The sequence below is a fragment of the Macaca nemestrina genome, chromosome X (assembly GCF_043159975.1).
Source record: "Macaca nemestrina isolate mMacNem1 chromosome X, mMacNem.hap1, whole genome shotgun sequence".
Taxonomy (NCBI): domain Eukaryota; kingdom Metazoa; phylum Chordata; class Mammalia; order Primates; family Cercopithecidae; genus Macaca; species Macaca nemestrina.
This window is the reverse complement of record NC_092145.1, coordinates 48,345,784-48,370,484: the sequence shown is the minus strand read 5'-3', so window position 1 is coordinate 48,370,484 and position 24,701 is coordinate 48,345,784. Positions and strand designations below refer to the sequence as shown.

At 37.7% G+C, this 24,701-nt stretch overlaps 1 protein-coding gene across 5 annotated transcripts in view; it reads right to left on the bottom strand.

Annotated features, from left to right (window-relative positions):
* Positions 1 to 24,701, bottom strand: part of LOC105490435 (MORC family CW-type zinc finger 4) — a 60,845-nt gene that overhangs the window by 26,310 nt on the left and 9,834 nt on the right. For 3 of the 5 annotated variants that reach the window (XM_011756037.3, XM_011756039.3, XM_071088827.1), the window contains 6 exons: positions 19,352 to 19,569; positions 18,466 to 18,613; positions 14,373 to 14,565; positions 13,923 to 14,051; positions 11,085 to 11,204; positions 9,591 to 9,691 (listed from right to left, as the gene is read on the bottom strand). In XM_011756037.3, coding sequence (XP_011754339.1) covers positions 9,591 to 9,691; positions 11,085 to 11,204; positions 13,923 to 14,051; positions 14,373 to 14,565; positions 18,466 to 18,613; positions 19,352 to 19,569 — 909 coding nt within the window. The remainder of the gene's footprint in view (positions 1 to 9,590; positions 9,692 to 11,084; positions 11,205 to 13,922; positions 14,052 to 14,372; positions 14,566 to 18,465; positions 18,614 to 19,351; positions 19,570 to 24,701) is intronic. The other 2 variants (XM_011756038.3, XM_011756040.3) reach the window with 1 other exon arrangement.

The window sequence follows — 24,701 nt, the reverse complement described above, 5'->3', positions numbered from 1 at the left end:
GGTTCTTTCAGCACAGTGTTCAAGCTCCGATAACGGACAGACTGCCTCCTCAAGTGAGTCCCTGACCCCCGTGTAGCCTGACTGGGAGACACCTTCCAGTAAGGGCCAACAGACACCTCAAACAGGCGGGTGCCCCTCTGGGACAAAGCTTCCAGAGGAAGGATCAGGCATTGTTGTTCTGCAGCTTCCGCTTGTGATACCCAGGCAAACAGCATCTGGAGTGGACCTCCAGCAAACTCCAACAGACCTGCAGCTGAGAGGCCTGTCTGTTAGAAGGAAAACTAACAAACAGAAAGGAATAGCATCAACATCAGCAAAAAGGACATCCAAACCAAAACCCCATCCATAGGTCCCCAACATCAAAGACCAAAGGTAGATAAAACCACAATGATGGGGAGAAACCAGAGCAGAAAGGCTGAAAATTCCAAAAACCAGAACACCTCTTCTCCTCCAAAGGAACACAACTCCTCGCCAGCAAGGGAACACAACTGGATGGAGAATGAGTTTGACGACTTGACAGAAGTAGGCTTCAGAAGGTGGGTAATAACAAACTACTCTGAGCTAAAGGAAAATGTTCTAACCCATCCCAAGGAAGCTAAAAATCTAGAAAAAAGGTTAGACGAATGGCTAATTAGAATAACCAGTGTAGAGAAGAGCTTTAATGACCTGATAGAGCTGAAAACCACAGTATGAGAACTTCGTGAAGCATACACAAGCTTCAATAGCCAATTCGATGAAGCGGGAGAAAGGAATCAATGACTGAAGATTAAATTAATGAAATAAAGCAAGAAGACAAGATTAGAGAAAAAAGAGTGAAAAGAAATGAACAAAGCCTCTAAAAAATATGGGACTATGTGAAAAGACCAAATCCACATTTGACTGGTGATCCTGAAAGTGACAGGAAAATGGAACCAAGTTGGAAAACACTCTTCAGGATATTATCCAGGAGAACTTCCTCAACCTAGAAAGACAGGCCAACATTCAAATTCAGGAAATACAGAGAACACCACAAAGATACTCCTCGAGAAGAGCAATCCCAAGACACATAATTGTCAGTTTCACCAAGGATTAAATGAAGAAAAAACTGTTAAGGGCAGCCAGAGAGAAAGGGCGGGTTACCCACAAATGGAAGCCCATCAGACTAACAGTGGATCTCTCTGCAGAAACCCTACAAGCCAGAATAGAGTAGGGGCCAATATTCAACATTCTTAAAGAAAAGAATTTTCAAATAAGAATTTCATATACAGTCAAACTAAGCTTCATACGTGAAGGAGAAATAAAATCCTTAACAGACAAGTAAATGCTGAGAGATTACGTCACCACCAGGCCTGCCTTACAAGAGCTCCTGAAGATAGCACTAAACATAGATAGGAACAACTGGTACCAGTCACTGCAAAAACATGCCAAATTGTACAGACCATCGACACTATGAAGAAACTGCACGAATTAATAGGCGAAATAATCAGCTAGCATCATAATGACAGGATCGAATTCACACATAACAATATTACCCTTAAATATAAATGGGCTAAATGCCCCAATTAAAAGATACAGACTGGCAAACTGGATAAACAGTCAAGACCCATCGGTGTGTTGTATTCAGGAGACCCATATCACACGCAAAGACACACATAGGCTCAAAATAAAGGCATGGAGGAAGATCTACCGCAGAAATGGAAAGCAAAAAAAAGCAGGGGTTGCAATTCTACTCTCTGATAAAACAGACTTTAAACCAACAAGATCAAGAGAGACAAAAAAGGCCATTACATAACGGTAAAGGGATCAATTCAACAAGAAGAGCTAACTATCCTAAATATATATGTACCCAATATAAGAACACCCAGATTCATAAAGCAAGTTCTTGGAAACCTACAAAGAGACTTAGACTCCCACACAATAATAAAGGGAGACTTTAACACCCCACTGTCAACATTAGACAGATCAATGAGACAGAAAATTAACAAGGATATACAGGACTTGAACTCAGCTCTGGACCAATTAGACCTAATAGACATCTACAGAACTCTCCACCCCAAATCAACAGAATATACATTCTTCTCAGTACCACATAGCACTTATTCTAAAACTGACCACATAATTGGAAGTAAAACACTCATCAAATGTAAAAGAACAGAAATCACAAAAAACTGTCTCTCAGACCACAGTGCAATCAAATTATAACTCAGGATTAATAATCTCACTCAAAATCACACAACTACATGGAAACTGAACAACCTGCTCCTGAATGACTACTGGGTAAATAACGAAATGAAGGCAGAAATAAAGATGGTCTTTGAAACTAATGAGAACAAAGACACAACATACCAGAATCTCTGGGACACGTTTAAAGCTGTGTGTACAGGGAAATTTATAGCACTAAATGCCCACAAGCAAAAGCAGGAGAGATCTAAAATCAACATCCTAACATTACAATTAAAAAAACTAGAGAAGCAAGAGCAAACACATTCAAAAGCTAGCAGAAGACAAGAAATAACTAAGATCAGAGCAGAACTGAAGGAGATAGAGACACAAAAAACCCTTCAAAAATTCAATGAATCCAGGAGCTGATTTTTTGAAAAGATCAACCAAATAGACAGACTGCTAGCAAGATTAATAAAGAAGAAAAGAGAGAAGAATCAAATAGACACAATGAAAAATGATAAAGGGGATATCACCACCAATCCCACAGAAATACAAACTACCATCAGAGAATACTATAAACACTTCTAAGCAAATAAACTATAAAATCTAAAAGAAATGGATAAATTCCTGGACACATACACCCTCCTAAGTGTAAAGCAGGAAGAAATTGAATATCTGAATAGACCCATAACAGGCTCTGAAATTGAGGCAATAATTAATAGCCTACCAACCAAAAAAAGTCCAGGACCAGATGGATTCACAGATGAATTCTACCAGAGCTACAAAGAGGAGATGGCACCATTCCTTCTGAAACTATTCCAATCGATAGAAAACGAGGGAATCCTCCCTAACTCATTTTATGAGGCCAGCATCATCCTGATACCAAAGTCTGGCAGAGACACAACAAAAAAAGAAAATTTTAGGCCAATATCCCTGATGAACATCAATGCGAAAATCCTCAATAACACTGGCAAACCGAATCCAGCAGCACATCAAAAAGCTTATCCTCTGCGATCAAGTTGGCTTCATCCCTGGGATGCAAGGCTGGTTCAACATATACAAATCAATAAACGTAATCCATCACATAAACAGAACCAATGACAAAAACCACATGATTATCTCAATAGATGCAGAAAAAGCCTTCAATGAAATTCAATAGCCTTTCACGCTAAAAACTCTCAATAAACTAGGTATCGATGGAACGTATCTCAACATTATAAGAGCTATTTATGACAAGCCCACAGCCAGTATCATACTGAATGGGCAAACACTGGAAGTATTCCCTTTGAAAACCGGCACAAGACAAGGATGTCCTCTCTCTCCACTCTTATTCAACACAGTACTAGAAGTTCTGGCCAGGGCAATCAGGCAAGAGAAAGCAATAAACCGTATTCAAATAGGAAGAGAGAAAGTCAAATTGTCTCTGTTTGCAGAAGACATGACTGTATATTTAGAAAACCCCATCGTCTCAGCCCAAAATCTCCTTAAGCTGATAAGCAACTTCAGCAGTCTCAGGATACGAAATCAATGTGCAAAAATCACAAGCATTCCTATACACTAATAACAGACAAACAGCCAAATCATGAGTGAACTCCCCTTCACAATTGCTACTAAGAGAATAAAATACCTAGGAATATAACTTACAATGGATGTGAAGGAGCTCTTCAAGGAGAACTACAAACCACTGCTCAAGGAAATAAGAGAGGACACAAACAAATGGAAAAACATTCCATGCTCATGGATAGGAAGAATCAATATCGTGAAAATGGCCTTAGTGCCCAAAGTAATTTATAGATTCAATGCTATCTCCATCAAGTTACCACTGACTTTCGTCACAGAATTGGAAAAACCTACTTTAAACTTCATATGGAACCAAAAAGGAGCCCACATAGCCAAGACAATCCTGGGTAAGAAGAACAAAGCTGGAGGCATCACGCTACCTGACTTCAAACTTTACTACAAGGCTACAGTAACCAAAACAGCATGGTACTGGTACCAAAACAGATATATAGACTAATGGAACAGAACGGAGGCCTCAGAAATAATGCCACACATCTACCACCATCTGATATTTAACACACCTGATACACACAAGCAATGGGGAAAATATTCCATATTTAATAAATGGTGTTAGGAAAACTGGCTAGCCATCTACAGAAAACTGAAACTGGACCCCTTCCTTACACCTTATAGAAAAATCAACTCAAGATGGATCAAAAACTTAAATGTAAAACCTAGGACCATAAAAATCCTAAAAGCAAACCTGGGCAATACCATTCAGGACACAGGCATGGGCAAAGACTTCATGTCTAAAACACCAAAAGTAGTGGTAACAAAAGCTAACATTGACAAATGGGATCTAATTAAACTAAAGAGCTTCTGCACAGCAAAAGAAACTACCATCAAAGTGAACAGGTAACCTACAGAATGGGAGAAAATTTTGTAAGCTATCCATCTGACAAAGGGCTAATATCCAGAATCTACAAAGAACTTGAACAAATTTACAAGGAAAAAAACCAACAACCCCATCAAAAAATGGGCAAAGGATATGAACAGACACTTCGCAAAAGAAGACATTTATGCAACCAACAGACATATGAAAAAAATGCTCATTATCACTGGTCATTAGAGAAATGCAAATCAAAACCACAATGAGGTACCATCTCACACCAGTTAGAATGGCAATCATTAAAAAGTCAGGAAATAACAGATGCTGGAGAGGTTGTGGAAAATAGGAACCCTTTGACACTGTTGGTGGGAGTGTAAACTAGTTCAACCATTGTAGAAGACAGTGTGACAATTCCTCAAGGATCTAGAACTAGAAATACCATTTGACCCAGCCATCCCATTACTGGGTATATACCCAAAAGATTATAAATCATGCTGCTATAGACACTTGCACACATTATGTTTATTGCGGCACTATTCACAATAGCAAAGACTTAGAACCAACTCAAATGTCCACCAATGATAGACTGGATTCAGAAAATGTGGCACATATACACCATGGAATACTAAGGAGTCATAAAAAAGGATGAGTTCATGTCCTTTGCAGGGACATGGATGAAGCTGGAAACCATCATTCTCAGCAAACTATAACAAGATCAGAAAACCAAACACCACATGTTCAGGTGGGAGTTGAACAACAAGAACACACGGACACAGGGAGGGGAACATCACAAACTGGGGCCTGTAGGGGGTGTGGGGTTAGGGCAGGGATAATATTAGGAGAAATACCTAATGTAGGTGATGGGTTGATGGGTGCAGCAAACCACCATGGCACATGTATACCTATGTAGCAAAACTGCACATTCTGCACATGTAACCCAGAATTTAAAGTATAATAATAAGAAGAAAGATAAAGCATGTGACTCACAGATCTCCACAGCCATCTCAGCTGAAGCCAAAAAACAGGTATAGGATTCCCCAGGAAAGACCTGCCCAGAGCCTCTTGTTGGATGACATGAATATACATGACATACATGGGAGACTCACAAGATTCTTAAGAGTGGCATACTAGCATGACAGCTAGCTTGAGGCTGGGCGCGGTAGCTCGCACCTGAAATCCCAGCACTTTGGGAGGCTGAGGCAGGAGTTCAAGACCAGACTGACCAACATGGAGAAACCCCGTCTCTACTAAAAATACAAAATCAACTGGGCGTGGTGGTGCATGCCTGTAATCCCGGCTACTCTGGAGGCTGAGGCAGGACAATCGCTTGAACCCAGTACGGGGAGGTTGCAGTGGAGTGCCACTGCACTCCAGCCTGGGCAACAAGAGAAAAACTCCATCTCAAAAACAAATAAACAAACAAAACAAAACAAAAAGCTAGCTTGAATTGAAAGGGATGGAGAGAAGCCTGTTGGACCCTCAAAATTCTACAGTCAGGAAACAGGCTGATGAAACTACTCAGCTGCAAACACATGCTACCCTTCAGGAAAAAGGAAAGTCAACTTTGAGGGTGGAATCCTAAGCCCAGAGAGCAAAGCCTCAAGACTAGAGGATGAAGGCCTTGAAATTTAATGGAATGTGCATGGCTAGATTTTTGAAAATGCCTGGGACCTGTGACCCCTTTTTTCCTTTTAGTTTCTCCCCCATTTGAAAAAGAATATATATAATTAGTATCCTATGCTTGTCCCACCACTGTATTTTAACAGCAAAATACAAAAAAAGAAAATACATATCCTCAGATGTAGAGGAGTTTTGCCCGAAGATGTACCATACTCAGAGTATCGCCCTTATGTGATTTAGATAATGAGATTTGAGACTTTTTAGTTGATGACATTTACATGAAATTTTTGACCCTGCATTGATGCTGTAATGGGTGGAGACTTTTGGAAACGTTGGGATGGGGTGAACATATTTTGCATATGAGATGTAAGTGGAATCTGAGAGAACAAAGGGAAGACTGTGATAAACTTAATGTTTACACAGCAAGTGGAAATTTAGGTTACTCATCAAGTTGACCTTAAGACAGAAAGAATATCCTGAATTATCCAATGTAATCACAAGGGACCTTAGAAGTAGAAGAGTGCAGCAGAAGAGTCAGTATCAGAGAAGATGTGATGACAAAAGTAAGGTCATCAGAGTGATGCAAATATGAGGACTCAACCTGTCACTGCTAGCTTTGAAGGTGAAGGAAGAAGGCCAGGGGCAAGAAATGCTGGCAGCCTCTATAAGCTGGAAAAGACAGGAAACTGGATTCTTCCCTAGAGCCTCCAGAAAGGAATGCGGCCCTGCCAATACCTCGATTATAGCCCAGTAAGATCTGTGTAGGACATCTAACCTACAGCATGCTACTACAGTAAATTAGTATTGTTATCAGCCACTAAGTTATGTGGTAATTTGTTATGACAGCAATAGAAGACAATTTCTGTGGTTTATAGACAGAAGTTGAGTATCACTATATTTCCCTCAAAGATGTAAAATACCTCATGGCTCTCCTATGAATTCATTATGTGTAGCTTAGCATGTAATTTAGGAATGATGGTTCTAGGACAGGGGTCAGCAAACTGGAGCCAAATCCAGCCCACTGCCTGTTTTTGTAAACAAAATTATATTAGACATAGCCATGCCGATTCCTTTACTTATTGTCTATGGCTGCTTTCATACTACAGCAAAATTGAGTAGTTGTGACCCCTTCCAGCCCTTTTCAGAAAAAGTTTGCCAACTGCTCCTCTAGGGTATGGCTCTACTCTACCCATTTAACTTGATTTGCCTTCACTCTAGTTATATCCCATTATCTCTCCTCCCCATATTCTTACCAATTCTGAGTTCCTGTCAGTACCTTAGCTCATGCTACAATTCCATCTTAGAATTCCCTTTCCTCTCTTCCATGTCTTGTAACATGTGAGGCACATCTCAAGTCATACTTTCTACCCAAAACCTTCCCCATCTCCTCTATCAAGGCATTTTCCCCATAACATGCTACTTAGGCTTTGATTGATTAAAGAGCTTTTTTATTGCTCACCAAATTACTTCATATATGTTACAATCTGTTTATACAAATGTCTGTAAGCTCCACAACTGTTAAAAGTGATATTACAGATGATTTATTTGTAGACATTCCAGCAGTATAATGGCTGGTATCTCTTTTATCATTTGCAGGTTTTGATATCTATAATACTCATAGGATAAGTTTGTTATAGCAGACAACCTTCTCTAATCCCTCTCTTAAATTCCTGTTTTTTTAATTTAAATACCTTTTCATTTTATATAAAATAAATTGAATAAAAAAGGGCAAAGGTGCCAGAATTGGCACAAGAGTTATGCAAATTTGTTATTCTCAAAAGACTATACGCAGAATAGTATACTAGTTCTCTGTTTTTAATAAAGTGTGTAGCAGATGTTATGCTAAGTCAGAAATCCTGTGTGTTCAACTGAATACATCTACTGTCTACAGACTATCTCTATCTGATCCACTGCAATCACCTCATTATACCAAAACTAGACATCAAAAGCCAAAGGTCTAATGCCTGTAAAATTTTAAAGGTAGATTTGGGGGGTTGGTGGCAAAGATGATATAGAAAGATGTTAAATAATTTTTAATATCTAACATTTGAATTTCACAAATCTTAATTATTTAGGTAGTCATCAGCAATTCACTATTCTTTTCATTGAACTGAAACATAAAAACTTGACTCGGATACTTTTGTCAAACTAATGTCATTCCTAAGCTTTCACTCCTAAGAGTCAAGTCCTGGCCAAAGATTTCCATTATGGGCCAGATTTATATTTAAATGACCATTTTACTTAGACTGAGGGCAGGTAGTTGTCATAACCACTGAGTAGCCCAAGTGACCATGAACCAATTACCCTGAAATTAATTTTGAGTTGCCATTCAAATAGTTATCTCTCTCAAACAATAAACCTAAAATTCTTGCGGTTCCAGACAAATTAAGATACAAGACTTGACTTCATTACAGTATGGGCACAAAACAAAATAGATTTCGGAAATTTCTTTTCTCCCACTCTAAGAAAAAATATTTGCTACTGAGACTTCAAGGAAAATGACAGCAAATGTCCTCATGCCTTCTTTCTCCAGACTCCCAGAATACCCCTTATCCTTTTTTGTGCTTACAGATACTTCCCTCTGCTTAGAATGTCCTTCCTCTACTGTATACCTAGAAAACTTTTCCTTCATGTTTAATCTCAAATATAATCTGCTTTGTGAAGCCTTCCCTGACACCCTTAAGCATATTTAAAGTTCTCCCTGCTTTGCCCATATCCCCTATTAAACAATTATAAGTATTTAAGTTTCTTATTTGCATACATATTTGTTTATAGGTGTCGAAGAGTCTTATTTTTCATCCTTAGTACCTGGCACATAGAAGCTGTCTCATAATACTTAACGAATAAAACTCATTCCCTCTCGACATTTTTAAAACAAACTATTCTAACCTGGCTTTAAAAACTCCTTTCTTTCTCTTCTAAAAATATCCCTACTGGTCCAGCCATAATGTCGAGTTCCTTTCAGAATCTTACCTGTTTGCTTGCCCTATTAAATCTAGATGCTTTAAAGAAAGCACATCTTTCCTGCTGTTCCACCACTTTGCTCTAAATCTGTTTACTGGCTTCAAGAAAAATTTTTGGAACAAATTTCAATCTGCTTTTTTTTACCCAATGTATTCCATAACTTCAGATCCATTCATCTGTTTCCATTAAGATCAATTCCAAAGCTTTTCATTTCCCCAGAAATCTTTTACCAAATTACTCCTATGCTCTTTGCATAATTTCTAAAGGTAAGGTTTATCTCAACAAGAGTCCATATATCATTCAGCAAACTTTAATTTAAAATGAAATCATTTTATCTCTAATCTTGGAAAACAAATTTGAAGTAATTCTCAGTTAACTTATTTAGCAGGTTTTTAGAGATGGTTTTAGAGGCTTTGGAGAATAGAATCACATCTGAACAAACTAACGGAAGCACCTCAGGTTGGGAGTGACTCACCGGTACTCCTTGGTATACTCAAAGTCTTGTTTGTTGTAGGCAGGTTTTAGGAAATTGCACTCAATGACTCCAATTACTCCTACACCTTCTCCACGAGTTGGCTTAGAAGAAAATATTAATTTCAACACTTACATTACTGTTGGCTGCCTGCAGGCATTTCCTTTTGATTCCAAACAATAATAGAAAGGTTACATAACGTTCATGAGCAAGAAAAGACCATCAAGATCTAGAGAAACACTTAGAATGAACATCAACAGACTGCAAGCATTAAACTGAACTAGAAATTCTGACAAATTCTAGGGCAGAGATTTTCAAAATATGATCCATAGATCACTAGGAGTCTTCTGCAATTAGTAGCCATCTCTACTTCACCCACACTACCTCAACTTTTATCTGCTTTATATTCCAGGACTACCATAAGACTGCATTTGAATAAAGAATTACCGTGCTAAAAAACCAAGGTTATATACTACTGTTCTAAGGAACTGAAACAAATATTCATCTGAAAACAATTTTAGGGGTGCTATGTGATCCTATATTAAAATAAACAATTTTCCCACATACATAGGCCACCAAACAACTACTAAAGAGAGTCACACAGCAATTATTAATTACAAGTTGATGCAAGAGTTTCATAGATTTAAATCATATTCTAATTCTTTAACGGAAGAAACCGAGTAAAGGTGTAATTAGACTGGCACACAAACATGAGTTGTCTAAAGGTGCTATAACAAGGAAAAACAAAATAGGCTGAAAATGAGTTATCCTGGGCTTTATATAACTGTCTTACTATGATGAAGCAGTTCATCATTTTTGTGCTTTAGCAATCTTATCTGTAAAACAGGAATAAAAGGGATACTTGTAGACATTGCTACTTTAAATAATCATTAAGACATTAAAGATGATGGTAAAATTTGTATAAAGTGGTTTTAAAAATATTTTCACATAATTCATCCCATTTACATCTCTCAACCCTGTAAGCTGCGAGGTAGGCAAAGCAGGTATGTTTATTATTGTTGTTTCCACTTTATAGGTCAGGAAATTGATCCTCAGATAAATTAAACAATTTATTCAATGTTACACAGCCTGTAAATGGAAAATTCAGGACCCAAATCCTGGTCTTCAACCACCATATTTTATATGCCTTTCACTACGCCTTATTGTCTTCCCAAGAAAATGGAAAGAGTTACCTAAAACACAAATAAGCTGAGACACATGGTAAACTTGCTGGTATTCTCATTCTGCCTCTTAGTAACAGCTACTTAGAAAATGTATTCAGTAAAGTTGTTGGGTTGATTAACATCTGAAGAATGAGAGGTAGAAAGAGTTTTTCAACACAAGACAGCTCACTGGTAACACAATTCCAGGATCAGAATTCAAAAAGCATCATAAGATGGGAGTAAAAGCCATTAATGAGCCTATCCCCTTTGCAAATTTTAAATTCTCTTCCTACTCTTTTCAGCCTCCTATGACAAAGAAATATTAACCACTCACCTTCACCTGGCACCCCACCTTCTCAAAGGATTTTATGAGTCGGTTGTTATGATACATCATTATTCCAAACTGGTTACTATTCTTGCAAGAGAACCCAAAGGTGATTCTCACCTGCTTATTCTGAGAAGAACATTGTTAAGGAGACAAACATACCAGGGACTTCAACGATAAATTTTGCACCATATTATAGAAAAAACATCAAATACCAAGGGACATAAATTGGTACAACCTTTTGAGAGGGCATTTAAACACCTGTTGCAATTGCTTTGAGAATATTCTTAATATTCGACCAAGTAATTATCTTTTAAAGAATTTATCCCACAGAAACAGTCAGGGAGGCCCACAAAGGTTTAGGAATTACAGAGATTTTTCAATTTGTTATAAAAGCAGAAAAACAGAAATAATTTAAATGTTCAACAATAAAGAAATGATTAGATAAATGTTGATACAGCTACATGCAGCTCTTTTAAAATTATGCCCTTGAAATATGTGAGAATATCAGGAAATGCTCAGATTATAAAAACATTACACACACACGCACACACACCACACACATGCATAGAAAGACTGTAAGAAAAGATACCTAAATACCATCAGTGATTATAAAATTGACAAATAATCACAAAACATTTTTTAGCCCTTGCTAGTTGCTCAATTTGCTGCTAGGGCTCATAGGTTCTGATAAGAGCTGTAAATGGGCCAATACGAATCTGTAAAATTATATCCAATAAAGTAAATCTTCTTACCATACCAAACACAATGAAAGCAAAAGCAAAGGTAAAGAACAATGAATAGTCCTGTAGTGATACATCTCATGGGAAGAAGTTAACAAGCTTGGATAAATGAAATGAAGACAACTGATTATTACAAGTAAAATATGAATAATGATGAGTTTTTAACAGGTCCTACTTAATTTAAAAACCGAGGTAAGTAAGTGAGAAAGATAAAGGGGAGACAGAGAAACTGAGATTTTCATTAAAACAAATTCTAAGAAACCTTCATGTCTAAATGAGTCAAATGAAAATTTATTTTTGTCACTTATTCAAAAAATGATCTCCATGCCCCCTTTAAAAGACAAGCTACTTGCATCAAAACCCTATAACAAATGGGTCACATATGACACAAAGACATGACTCAAGTGGGTGCATAACACAGTAATGTTTGGCTCAGAATATATAATGTTCTGGACTCTAGCAGTTCACATAAAACCTCAAATAAGACCTATTCTAATGCAAAAACAAAACAAGACAAAACTCCTGCAAGCAAACAAACCAAAATCCTATGCCATAAAATTAACTTTGTAAAGATAAAGATTGTCAAATTTTTCTTTCTGTTGTGCACTTTTAAAATTCCAAATTATGGAGTGAGGGTACACTGGGGTAGGAGACTTGCCAAATTAGTGCAAGGAGACAGAACAAAGATGAAAGAAGTGGACTTTGATAATTGAGAAGTAAGTAAGTTAGTATCAATGATCTTGTTCCTCAGTGACCTTGGGGGAAATTTTATTAGGACTTTCATTTTACCCATGCCTAAAGTAAATCTGTTTAGTCCAAACTATAATATTGGAAGGTAATTTGGTTTAATGAGAAGGGAGTCTGAGAAGAGCTGAGGTAACATATAGAATGCATGCATAAAAGTTTCCCGGATAGAAACCCACAAAAGAAAAAAGCTAGAGACAGGTATGTGTTATATCCTAAAACAGTAGTTGGAAAGCACTTCTTTAGACTGGCTCTGTTAAACCTATGGTACCAATATCCTAGTCTACATATGGTGAGATTATAACTAATTCACCTATAGAAGCAAACAATGCTAGCTCTGGCTTTATTAAATTGATTTGTTTAGTGCTTTAAGAAAACATTCCTAGTAGCCAAGATATGTGTTTCCAAAAAGGAGAAAAAAGAGACCAACAATTTCTCATTTTTGGTCAGGGAAGGACAAAGCATGCTACATAATGCCTTTGATAAAGCAAATAGAGTGTGAGCATGTTTCTCAGGCCAAGAGTTGTGCTTAGTTACTAGAAAATAAATTAAAAGGACAATTTTTCATAACCTTGCAAGTTTTCAGCCTTTCAAAAACATTTTCTGCCCCAAAAGCCATCAACGAAGTTGTACCTAATATCCACAGTTCATCTGAAGATTTTTTTCTAGTCTCTGAAATCCATTCTCGATGCAATGCGGGGGAGAGGTAGAAGTAAAAAGCAATGGCTCCTCTGAGTGGCTACCATTATGAGAAGTACCAGGAATTTATGTCAAACCCTAAGAAGATTTATTTCACTCTAGAAAATCAACTTTTAATTTCCACTTTCCTAACTTCAATCAATGTAAGTCTGGACCTGTTACAATAAAAAATTGCAGTGTATCTACAAGATTAAGAAGTTCTAGTCAGTATTTTGCTTATTTCAGTAAATTTAATATATATCAAAATCCCAGTACAAACCAAATGATGTGTATTATTCCTTACAGTAGAGATTCTCAAACCTGGCTGCTCAATAGAATCAGCTGAGGATTTTAAAATAATAAATATTTCTTATTTTTTTAAAAAAAGGTTTCAGACACTACTGAACCAGAATCTCCAGTCTCAAGATTCTATTATTTCAACAGTTTCCAGGTGATTTCTGATAAAAATGGTACATAGATTGGCATTTAAGAAAGACTTCCTCAGAGTACACTATAATAGAATTTAAGAAAGACTTCCTCAGAGTACACTATAATAGAATGTGTACTATGACATATGTTTTTGAATTGGAAAGGAAAAGTTTTTGTTTTTCTGTGTCAACCTGAAAACTTAATTCTGAAATAAAGAGGTCAACTTCATGTAGTGGTATAGTTGTAAGGATACTGTGAAGGTAGGTTTATATGTATCATATTCTACATTGGCCAGGCTCTTGGCAATCATCTGGGTAGTCACCTTCTTTTGACGCAGAAAAATTTTCATCCGTGGCTTCATGTATAGAATACCACAAAATGCCTGTGGAATAGAATGGTGAAGGGAAAGTTATGTGATATTGCCAATTCTGCTGACATCCCCATAAAACACTGCTATCACCTGATTCTATGCTGGGCAAAGATTTGGCTCCATTTCTATACCTTCTTACACTATGTAAACTACCACACTAAAGTACTGTTGACTATATTATCTAAACTGTCTCACCTGAGACAATAAAAAGGAATACTAGCACATGGCTGGAGGGTTGTCATCTTTGAATAACTAAAAGAAGATCTTGTTCTATAATATTTTCAGGTTATAGGAAATCTTACCTCTCATTGTTGAAAAACCATTCTTACTTACCCTTAAAGAATATTCTGTTTCTGGCAGCTCAGAGGTAACACTGCCAGTCATTTTTTCTTCTGTGTCAAAGTCTGATACCAGGATGTCATATTGATCTGTATCAAAGTCCAACTCAGATTTTCCATTTTTATTTCTGGGGAAAACAGACAAGTACCAATCTAACAAAAACTGGCTCCAAAGGACAAAAAATGCACTAGGAACCCAAAAGAAAAAAAACAATATGAGCCAAAACTCAGGTATCTGCTTCTTTCCCTGACTACCAGTGCAAAGGAACTACAAACCACTTGGGTGGAGGATCATATGATACTTAAGGGTATTCCCATTCTAAACAAATCTACTTTTTCATAGAGGTGATGATGCCACATTCCTAAGAAAAAAAGAACGTGGAATGTCTATGATCTGATAAATCAAATGGATGTCAGCTATCTTCAAAGTGGGATCTTAAAATAGACACAAGCTTTCTAGGTATTGTTAGTAAGTCACTCAACATCATTTTCCCCAACTGAATGAACAGATGAATCAAAACCCACTTCTACCAACTTCAAACAAAAAAGATACTAACATCTCCCCAGATCTAATCCTATTTCTTAAAAGGAAAAAAGATTGTTATAAAACCAGCATATATTTACTAGTCCTCTAGGATACCATTTATAGAATTATCATTTAAACATAATGGTACTAACATTCCTTTCATAAGGAACTTTCTTCTTCCCATAATCTTTTTGGGCCACTTGGTTTTGATCCATTCCAAGACCCTGAGCTATATGACTAACCACTGCCAGGGAAAAAAGGTTAAGACCCATCTTAATCCTTGAAAAAAACTCAAATGACAGGTTTTAGAGAAAACATATATATCAGAACAGTAGTTCCCAAAATTTATTCTGTGCAACAGTAATCTCATAAGATACTCTTAAAAAGTACATAAAATAAAATACATAAAATACATAAAAGTTCTAAGATCAAATAAAATTGAGAAATAATTCTTAGCCCTCAGAGTCACCTTGAGCTCTAGTGATAACTCTGCTTCATACTTCAGGCTCTGTAAGCTCAGAGCTGCTGTGTTGAAATTGTAGCTCCTTTTATAGGGCTGCACCAGAGCCATTATGGTCTGTCTGCATCATGTCCATGTCAATGTATGATAGCATATTATGGATTTTCCAGGATAATTCTGATTCTCACTACTCCACCCGACCCCAAGGCATATGCCCTGAGGAGATGCTCTGTCTTCCTTGTCCCTCACCTTCCCCATCTAAGGAAAAAAGGTCTGTAGAAACATTTTCGTTAGAGACAGGGTCTTGCTCTGTTGCCCAGGCTGGAGTGCAGTGGCATGATCATAGCTCACCATGGCCTCCAACTTCTGGGTTCAAGCAATTCTCCCATGTTGTTCTCCCAAAGGTCTGGGTTTAGAGGTGTGAGCCACCACCCAACCTAAAGAAACACTTTTTCAAAATTGATTGGGAAACGCTGCATAGTGTATAGCTCTTTTACATATTTTCAACATACATTAGTATATTAAAGTACTCCAGGACTCTCAGAAGTCCTACAATAAAGCAACACAGTAAACCTTAAGTCAGCTTTTCCCAAATTTATTTGACCATGTAATCCTTTATTTATACAGGTTGAGTATCCCTTAACTGAAATGTTTGGGACCAGAAGTGTTTTGGATCCTTTTGGATTTTGAAATATTTGCATTATACTTACTGGTTGAGCACTCCTAATCTAAAAATCCAAAATCCGAAATGTTCCAATGATCATTTCCTTTGAGTTGTCATGTCTGTGCTCAAAATGTTTTAGATTTTGCAGCATTTCAGATTTTAGATTTTTGGATTAGGGAAAGTCAACCTGTATAGCACCTAGTACCATATACATAACTGGGAAATGACATAAAAAGAAAAAGTTCTGTTTAAGATATGTAAATCACTGTAATACCTCAAAAAATTCTTTGTAATACCAACTATATTACTTGAGGTTTTCTCAGTAGGACACAGTGAGGATCTAAATTACCAATGTGTGAGTCACACTTCTTTTAATTGTTAAGTACAGTACTCTCTATATAAACCAGCATTGTTTTTATTTGTTTTACCCAGGTAAATGAGACAAAATACTTCACCTAAGGAGAAAAGGATGAAGAAATGTATCTGATAATCTTTTCTATTAGGCATATCAGTAATACCTCTATTTTATATTAAAGGTTTTTAGGGTTATTTTTTAGTGTTTAGGTGTTAATCCATTCTTTTTTCTTTTTTCTTTTTTTTTTTGAGATGGAGTCTTGCTCTGTTGCCCAGGCTGGAGTGCAGTGGCGCCATCTCCACTCACTGCAAGCTCTGCCTCCCGGGTTTATGCCATTCTCCTGCCTCAGCCTCCCGAGTAGCTGGGACTACAGGCGCCCGCCACCACGCCCGGCTAGTTCTTTGTATTTTTTTAGTAGAGATGGTGTTTCACCATGTTAGCCAGGATGGTCTCGATCTCCTGACCTTGTGATCTGCCCATCTCAGCCTCCCAAAGTGCTGGGATTACAGGCTTGAGCCATAATCCATTCTTAAATGTATTCCATTAGACATGCTAAGATTAAAAAAATGAAATACCATAAAGTATTTCTAGATTGTTTTATTAGTTTTGAAGACATGATCTTAACCTAGTCTCATTATAGTTCATATTTATCTGCTTCAAAGATTTTTTTCTACTTCTCTCTTTTTTTTTTTTTTTTTTTTTTAAGAGACAGGGTCTCACTTTGTTGCCCAGGCTGGTTTCAAATTCCTGGCCTCAAGTGATCCTCCTGCCTTGGCCTCCCAAAGTACTGGAATTACAGGTGTGAGCCACCATGCCTGGCCAGATTTTTCTACTTCTAATCCAGCTACTGTGAAAGCACTAATATAGAAGTTGTTATTTTTTTAAAGATCTTACTGTATTTTGTTTGCTCTAATTTTTCTTTCTCATGCTTCATTGTCATTGTCTAATAAGTAAAATAACTATCAATTACCAAACATAAAAAAATGCCTATTGGCCAGGCATGGTGTCTCACTCCAGTAATAGAGGCTGGGGTGGGTGGATCACTTGAGGTCAGGAGTACAAGATCAGCCTGGACAACATGGCAAAACCCCGTCTCTACAAAAAATATAAAAATTAGCCAGACGTGGTGGCACACACCTGTAATCCCAGCTACTCGAGAGGCTGAGGCACAAGAATCACTTGAACCCAGAAGGTGAAGGTTACAGTGAACCAAGTTTCCACCACTGCACTCCAGCCTGGGCAAGAGAGACTCTGTCTCATTAAAAAAAAAAAAAAAAAAAAAAAAGTGCCCATGAATATGAAATAGATATTTATAAAGGATTCTGAGGAGCTTAGAATATGCTAAACTGTCCTAATTATCTGTGGCAATAGCCTCAGGATATGTGTGTTTCCACCTTAAACATACCACATTCTACCAACAAGAACCACTATCTCAAACAGAACTGTTTTCCTTTTCCTTTTTTTTTTTTTTTTGAGACGGAGTCTCACTCTGTTGCCAAGCTGGAGTGCAGTGGCGTGATCTCGGCTCACTGCAACTTCCAACTCCTGGGTTCAAGTGATTCTCCTGCCTCAACCTCCCAAGTAGCTGGGACTACAGGGGTGCACCACCACGCCCAGGTAATTTTTGTACTTTTTTCTTTTTTTAATAGAGACGGGGTATCACCATGTTGGCCAGGATGGTCTCAGTCTCTCAACCTCGTGATCTGCCCACCTCAGCCTCCCAAAGTGCTGGGATTACAAGCATGAGCCACTGCACCCAGCCAGAACTCTTGTTTTTCTAAGACGAAGTTACATAAAAGTATGCAATGAGATATAAATATGTATCAAAATTTATCTATTTTGCTTCTCTAAAAAGAGTTATTAAAATATGCTAGGCCAAGTGCAGTGGCTCACACTTGTAATCCCAATAATTTGGGAGGCTAAGGAGGGAATATCGCTTGAAGCCAGGTGTTCGAGACTAGCCTGGGCAACATAAATGAGACCCTGTCTTTCTATAAAAATTTTGAAAGTTAAAATTAAATAAAAATGTGTTTCATCATACTACCTTTGTTTATTAGAAGCTATCACCTTCGTAATACTATACCTGCGGATGTTCCAAATGAGAACACGAGTGCCTTTTTTGCCTGGGATGGCATCAAACTGGGCCAGCAGGTCATTTTCACTGTTGAAAATGGAATAGTTCAAGATGGCTTCTAGGCTGGGCAATGAATCCTCGGTAATAATCATTTTTTGTAAAATCAAATATAGTCAAAGAAAAAAATAATATCTTAGGATGCTATTGAGAAGGAAGATCTGCCCTTTGGGTTGCATATTTAGACAAAACTATAGACATAAAGCATGCATATTACTGCTATAGAAAGAAGAAAGGTGAAAAATGGAGAAAAGTTATAGAGACAAGCTCCAAAATCAGTTGCCCATGCAGAATATAGCTTCAAAGATATAATGTAAACAAAGTCTTATATTTAAAAGCAAAGATCAAAGGCTTAAATTTTTAACTTCTTTGGAAGCAATAAGTTAAAACCTTATTGCTATACTGTTCCAGTCAAGACAACCAGGTGTCTAACAGAAGTAACAGCTGTGCAGATATAGGGAAATGACTATTCTGCTATTATATAAGCTGATAAACAGTATATTTCTAGGCGTATCAATACAAATGTAGCTATCCTTTGGAGGGGGGAAAAAAGGCAGGCCCCGGGAGCTTTACCATGGGGTGGTGGTAGAGCAGACACATACTATATAGATCAAACTGTGTAACAATGAAAATTTCAATACAGCAAAAACATTTCTAAGCTTCTGTCAATGGTCTTATTTTTTAAATATTTAATACAGAAAAATCCCAGTTAAATTTAAGACATTTGAATACCTCTTTTAAAACTTCTGATAGTTGGATTTGACCTGAAGAGGTTCCTATCAAAACACTCAGATTAGACTAATTTTTAACCAACATTCTCCATTTCCAGAAAGGATATTGTTTTGCTGGTTGAATGGAACAATTGGTACAATAACTGCCTGGGCCTGGACACATTCCAGATAGGTCTGTGATAGAAGTCCAACAGTGAGAGTACCCCCATTCTTGGTGAAGACAAGGGCGTCCTTTCCTAGCCGCATGGAGCCTGACTTGAAACCATTACCAAAGACCCCAATGGGACACTGGCTCTTCTTTATTACTTTATCTGTAAAGCCAAAGCTGCAATTACAGAAGAAAAAACAAATCAGAAAAAAAAGAAATCAGAATGGTAAAAAGCATCCTAAGATAGGTGACAGGCAGAATATTTGGCCTACAAATAAATAACACTTGTAAAAAGTCCCTCCTTTTTTATTCCTTTTGGTATTTATGGGCAAAACTATTAGGTTAAAAACACAGGAAATTACTATGGGGTAATGGGATTAATTTTTCTGTGTGGTTTGTGTGTACATAAATAGTTCCATTACGTTAGAGTCACACTTTATAAAAGTAAAAAAGGGCCCCTTTCCACCAGCTAACATAGCTGGAAAAGGCTTGGGAAGCTGCCTTTCCTGTCTAGATAAAACAGCTCTGATTGCTGTAGAAGCAAAGTTAGGGTAAGGTGAAAAGGGTAGTTATCTAGAGAGGGTAACAAAAGTTTCAGATATTGTCATTGGTCAGAGGTACTAGATTAGGCATCTCCTAACCTGTTTATATCATCCTCTAGAAATCTGAAAGTCAGGGATCATATATCTTGACAATTTCAACTCTCCACTCAAAGGATAATCCTTCCAATTCTTAGTCTCTGTTCCATCTGCTGGGACAGTTCATTGGAATGTGGCCAAAGGATAAAAATAGGTAGTTCTGCCTCTGAATATCAGCAAACAGCTGCAGTATAAAGTCTCTCTTGCTCTATTAAGGACCTTTCACTTAGGCACCTCAACAATCTCTGTAGTCCATTTTGATCAGCTTAATCTGGAAGCCAGAACCTTTCTCTTTTCTTGTATTTTTCATTCAGGTACACACCAAAATAACAGAACTTTAAAAACTAAAAATTAAATGATTACATATCTTCCCTCATCATCAATAAAACTAATTGTAAGGATTGTTTCTCAGGATGAGAAGGAGAAATGAATAGAGTTTGGTGAATGAGTACAAAACTTATAGTTAGATAGAATAAAAAAGTTCTAATGTTCCATAGCCCAGGGTGACTATAATTAGCAATAATACATCATATATTTCAAAGTAGCTAGAAAAGAGGACTTCCAATGTCACCAACATATAAATTCTCAAGGTGATGGAAACCCCAAACACCCTCACTTGATCACTGCACATTCTATGCATGTATAAAGTATTCACATGTACCCCATAAATATGTAAAATATTAGGTATCAATGAAAGAAAAAAAAATCATACTAAAAAGGATTGTTTCTCTCCAGACTGACTAATTTTACAATGTTGTGCACTACCATTCATTCAATAAATATTTAAACTAAGCACCTACGATGTGCCATGCATTGGGCTAAGCACTAGAGACAATTGTTAATAAAAGAGACATGATTTTTGCCCTCAGAGTTTATAATCTAAGGAAGGACTTCATATATTACAGATTAGGTGCTTCTCAACATCAATAAAATAGATACTCTGAGCAGACCATGACTGAGCAGGCTGATCTTTAACAATTTTACTCTTTTGAGCATGGAGAGCTGAGGTATCTGATTTCTACTTCCTGAAGGCTATGGTTTTGTGTTTACTCACTAGGAAAGGGAACCACCTTTTAATTTGCTATTTCAAAGCATTATACAGTAATACCATATGTCCTCCTAGAGTAAACACTTTATAGGAGCTGTGTGTATCGCACAAATAAATCTAGTGACAGAAAAAGGTAATTTCCACGGCAGCAGTCTGTTGGAAAAAAAAAGAATATTCAGTCTGTGTTGCCTATGGGCCTTAGTATTCCAGGATATAGACTTGTAATAGTAAGATTCAGGCATTCCCATTCTTCTTGTGGAAGAATTGGCTTTTTAAAAAAAAAAAAAGAGTTTGTTATGAGGATTAAATTATATACTGTATGCAAAATACATTAAGTATAAAGTAGTATTCAAACATTAATTTTAAACTAACTCTAGAAGTCATTCTGATAGTTGTCATGTGCTATCCCCTACTCCTACTTCAGACCTAAGATCACATCTAAAACTCAGGGCTCTCCATAAATAGTAATCTTACACACCACTTCAAATGAATTTGTATGGTTAACCGGACTTTAACTTTCTCTTATACCACAAAAGCTTCAATTAGGTGATCAAGGGGAAGTGGTGAAAGTAGGGAGATTACAACTCCCTTAATTTTTTAGCCTCTTCCACCATCTATCACCTCTTTTTCCCTTTGAAAGTATAAACCCTCACTGTGTTCATTTGGGGAGACCAAATGATGATACAAGGTTGAGAAGATAACCAGTAGCGTGAGGCTAGAACCAGAATGGAAAAGGATAAGAAAAATGAGAAGAGAGGAGCTGTAAACTCTGGATTTTTGTTGTTGTTACTGTGTTTCACTTAACTCTTCCTGTGTGCTCTTTTATTCCACCTAAGTTCTCATGTTAGGCATTCCATTTAAATGCAAACTGGCAGAATGAATGCCAGGTACCAATCAAATAACTACCTAATACAAAAGCCCTCACCACACATAATAGAATTGTAGGAATGAATATGATAGTTTGCTATAGCTCAGTAATATTTTCCACAGAGCTAACTTGGCTCAGGTGGTTTCTATTTGCTAAGTCAGTCCTGCTGTATCCTCTCATGTAAGAGACAACACTGTTTACACATCAAGGTGGCTTGGATACCAGCACTTTTAGTGGAATTCAAAACTACAGTAGCTTGCTCTGGAGTATCTTAAAATGTCAAGAATCCAGAATCCAGAGAGGTAAATTTAAATTGGGACTCTGCAGTGACACGTGTTTACCTATGTAATGAATCCTCACGTGTACCTCCAAACCAAATACAAAAGTTAAGAAAAATAATAGATAAATAAATAAATAAATAAGGACTCTGACCAATGAAACAAACCTTGGCAAAATCCATGGGCGCACAAAGGCAGGCACTGCTATTTCCTAGGTATTTTTGTGATTTAATATGTAACATAAAAGAATGAAAGCGTGCTAAGCAGACTGTTATTCTCCAGCTATTGTTTTAGAAGAATACACCTGCTAGGAAGTGCACTTCTGAGCACAGGTAGCAAATACCCTCTGTGGTTCTGTGGCTGTTTTTAGTCTTTGAACTTTGAAAGCGGTTTCTCACCTTGCTTGAAAAAGGCAGCTGAATATACAGACTAACTGATCCACACACTAGCCCCAGAAGGTAAAGATAATTAGTTGTGGACCTTAAAGGAATTTAATAATAGGTTTTTCCTTTTTAATTTGATTTTCATGAAATTCTATGTTTATGGAAGAAACTGTTGCTACAGTTACACAACTATTTTATCAGTCTGAAAACAGAATTGCATAAAGAGTTGGAAAGTGTGGACAGGGTAACAACAAATGTTAGAGGTCAAATAGAACTTCTGCAGGCTTAATAAATTTGCATAATTACTTCTATTATTTTTTCCTAATACAAAAGTAATATGTCTTCAAATAAAAAACAGCGCCAGGCGCGGTGGCTCACACCTGTAATCCCAGCACTTTGGGAGGCCGAGGCAGGTGGAACACTTCAGGTCAGGAGTTTGAGACCAGCTGACCAACATGGTGAAACCCTGTCTCTACTAAATATACAAAATTAGCCGGGCATGGTGGCGCATGCCTATAATCCCAGCTACTTGGGAGGCTGAAGCAGGAGAATCACTTGAATCCGGGAGGCAGAGGTTGCAGTGAGCCAAGATCGCACCATTGCACTTCAGCCTGGGCAACAAGAATGAAACTCCTTTAAAAACAAACAAACAAACAAAAAACAGAATCCTTCTGGCTAGGCATGGTGGCTCATGTCTGTAATCCCAGCATTTTGGGAGGCCGAGGTGGGACCATTCTAGCTGCCAACATGGTAAAACCCCGTCTCTACTAAAAATGCAAAAATTAGCTGGGCGTGGTGGCACGCACCTGTAATCCCAGCTACTCGGGAGGCTGAGGCAGAATTGCTTGAACCCAGGAGGTGGAGGTTGCAGTGAGCCGAGATCACGCCACTGTACTCCAGCCTGGCGACAGAGCAAAACTCCATCCAAAAAAAAAAATGTAGAATCCTTCGCTAGAAGTTAGGATTGGACTAAATAATCTTTTATTTTTTATTTATTTATTTATTTTTGAGACAAGGTCTCCCTCTGTTGCCCAAGCTGGATTACAATGGCACAGTCTCAGCTCACTGCAACCTCCGCATCCTGGGTTCAAGTGATCTTCCCACCTCAGCCTTCTGAGTAGCAGGGACTGCAGATGCATGCCAAAATGTTCAGCTAATTTTTGTATTTTTTTTGTAAGATGGGGGTCCCCCTGTGTTGCCCAGGCAGGTATCAAACTCCTGGACTCAGGCGATCTGCCTGCCTTGGCCTTTGGAAGTGCTAGAATTATAGACATGATCCACCATGCTTGGACTTAAATGATCTCTTTTAAATAAATGGTATCTTCACCAGGCGTGGAGGCTCATGCCTGTAATCTCAGCCCTTTGGGAGGCCAAGGCGGGCTGATCACTTCGGGTCAGGAGTTCGAGACCAGCCTGGCCAACATGGTGAAACACTGTCTCTACTAAAAATGCAAAAATTAGCTGGGCGTGGTTGTACCTGCCTATAATCCCAGCTACTCGGGAGGCTGAGGCAGGAGAGGTGTGTGAACCCAGGAGGTGGAGGTTGCAGTGAGCTAAGATCATGCCATTGCACTCCAGACTGGGGGACAAGAGTGAAACTCCGTCTCAAAAAAAATTTTTTTTAATTAAAAAAAAGGTATCTTCTAGCTGATTCAAGTTTGTTTCAAGATACAATCACAAATAAACAAACTTGAATCAGCTAGAAGATACCTGAGATTATTTTTTAAATAGGAGGAACAATTGCCCAGCTCAAATTGGTGGGAAACATATTTGGTATGATAGGGAAAATTCTACAGCTAAGAAAGTTTCTGCCTATTTTGCTCCTTGGGGAGGGAACAAAAAATTTGAATGGGTGATACTCATCCTTCATATATCAATTCAAATGTCATTTCTTCAGGGGAGCCTTTTTTAACTCTCTAGACTAGATTAGATCCCTGTTATATGCTCTCAAAGAAACTGTGCTCTACCTTCATAGCACTTACCACTGGGTGGAATAGCCTATTTAGTTATATTACTAGTCAATGTTGTTCTTTCTCACTAAGCTGTCAGCCAAGAATCATGTCTGTCTGGTTCACCACTTTATCTCCAGTGCCT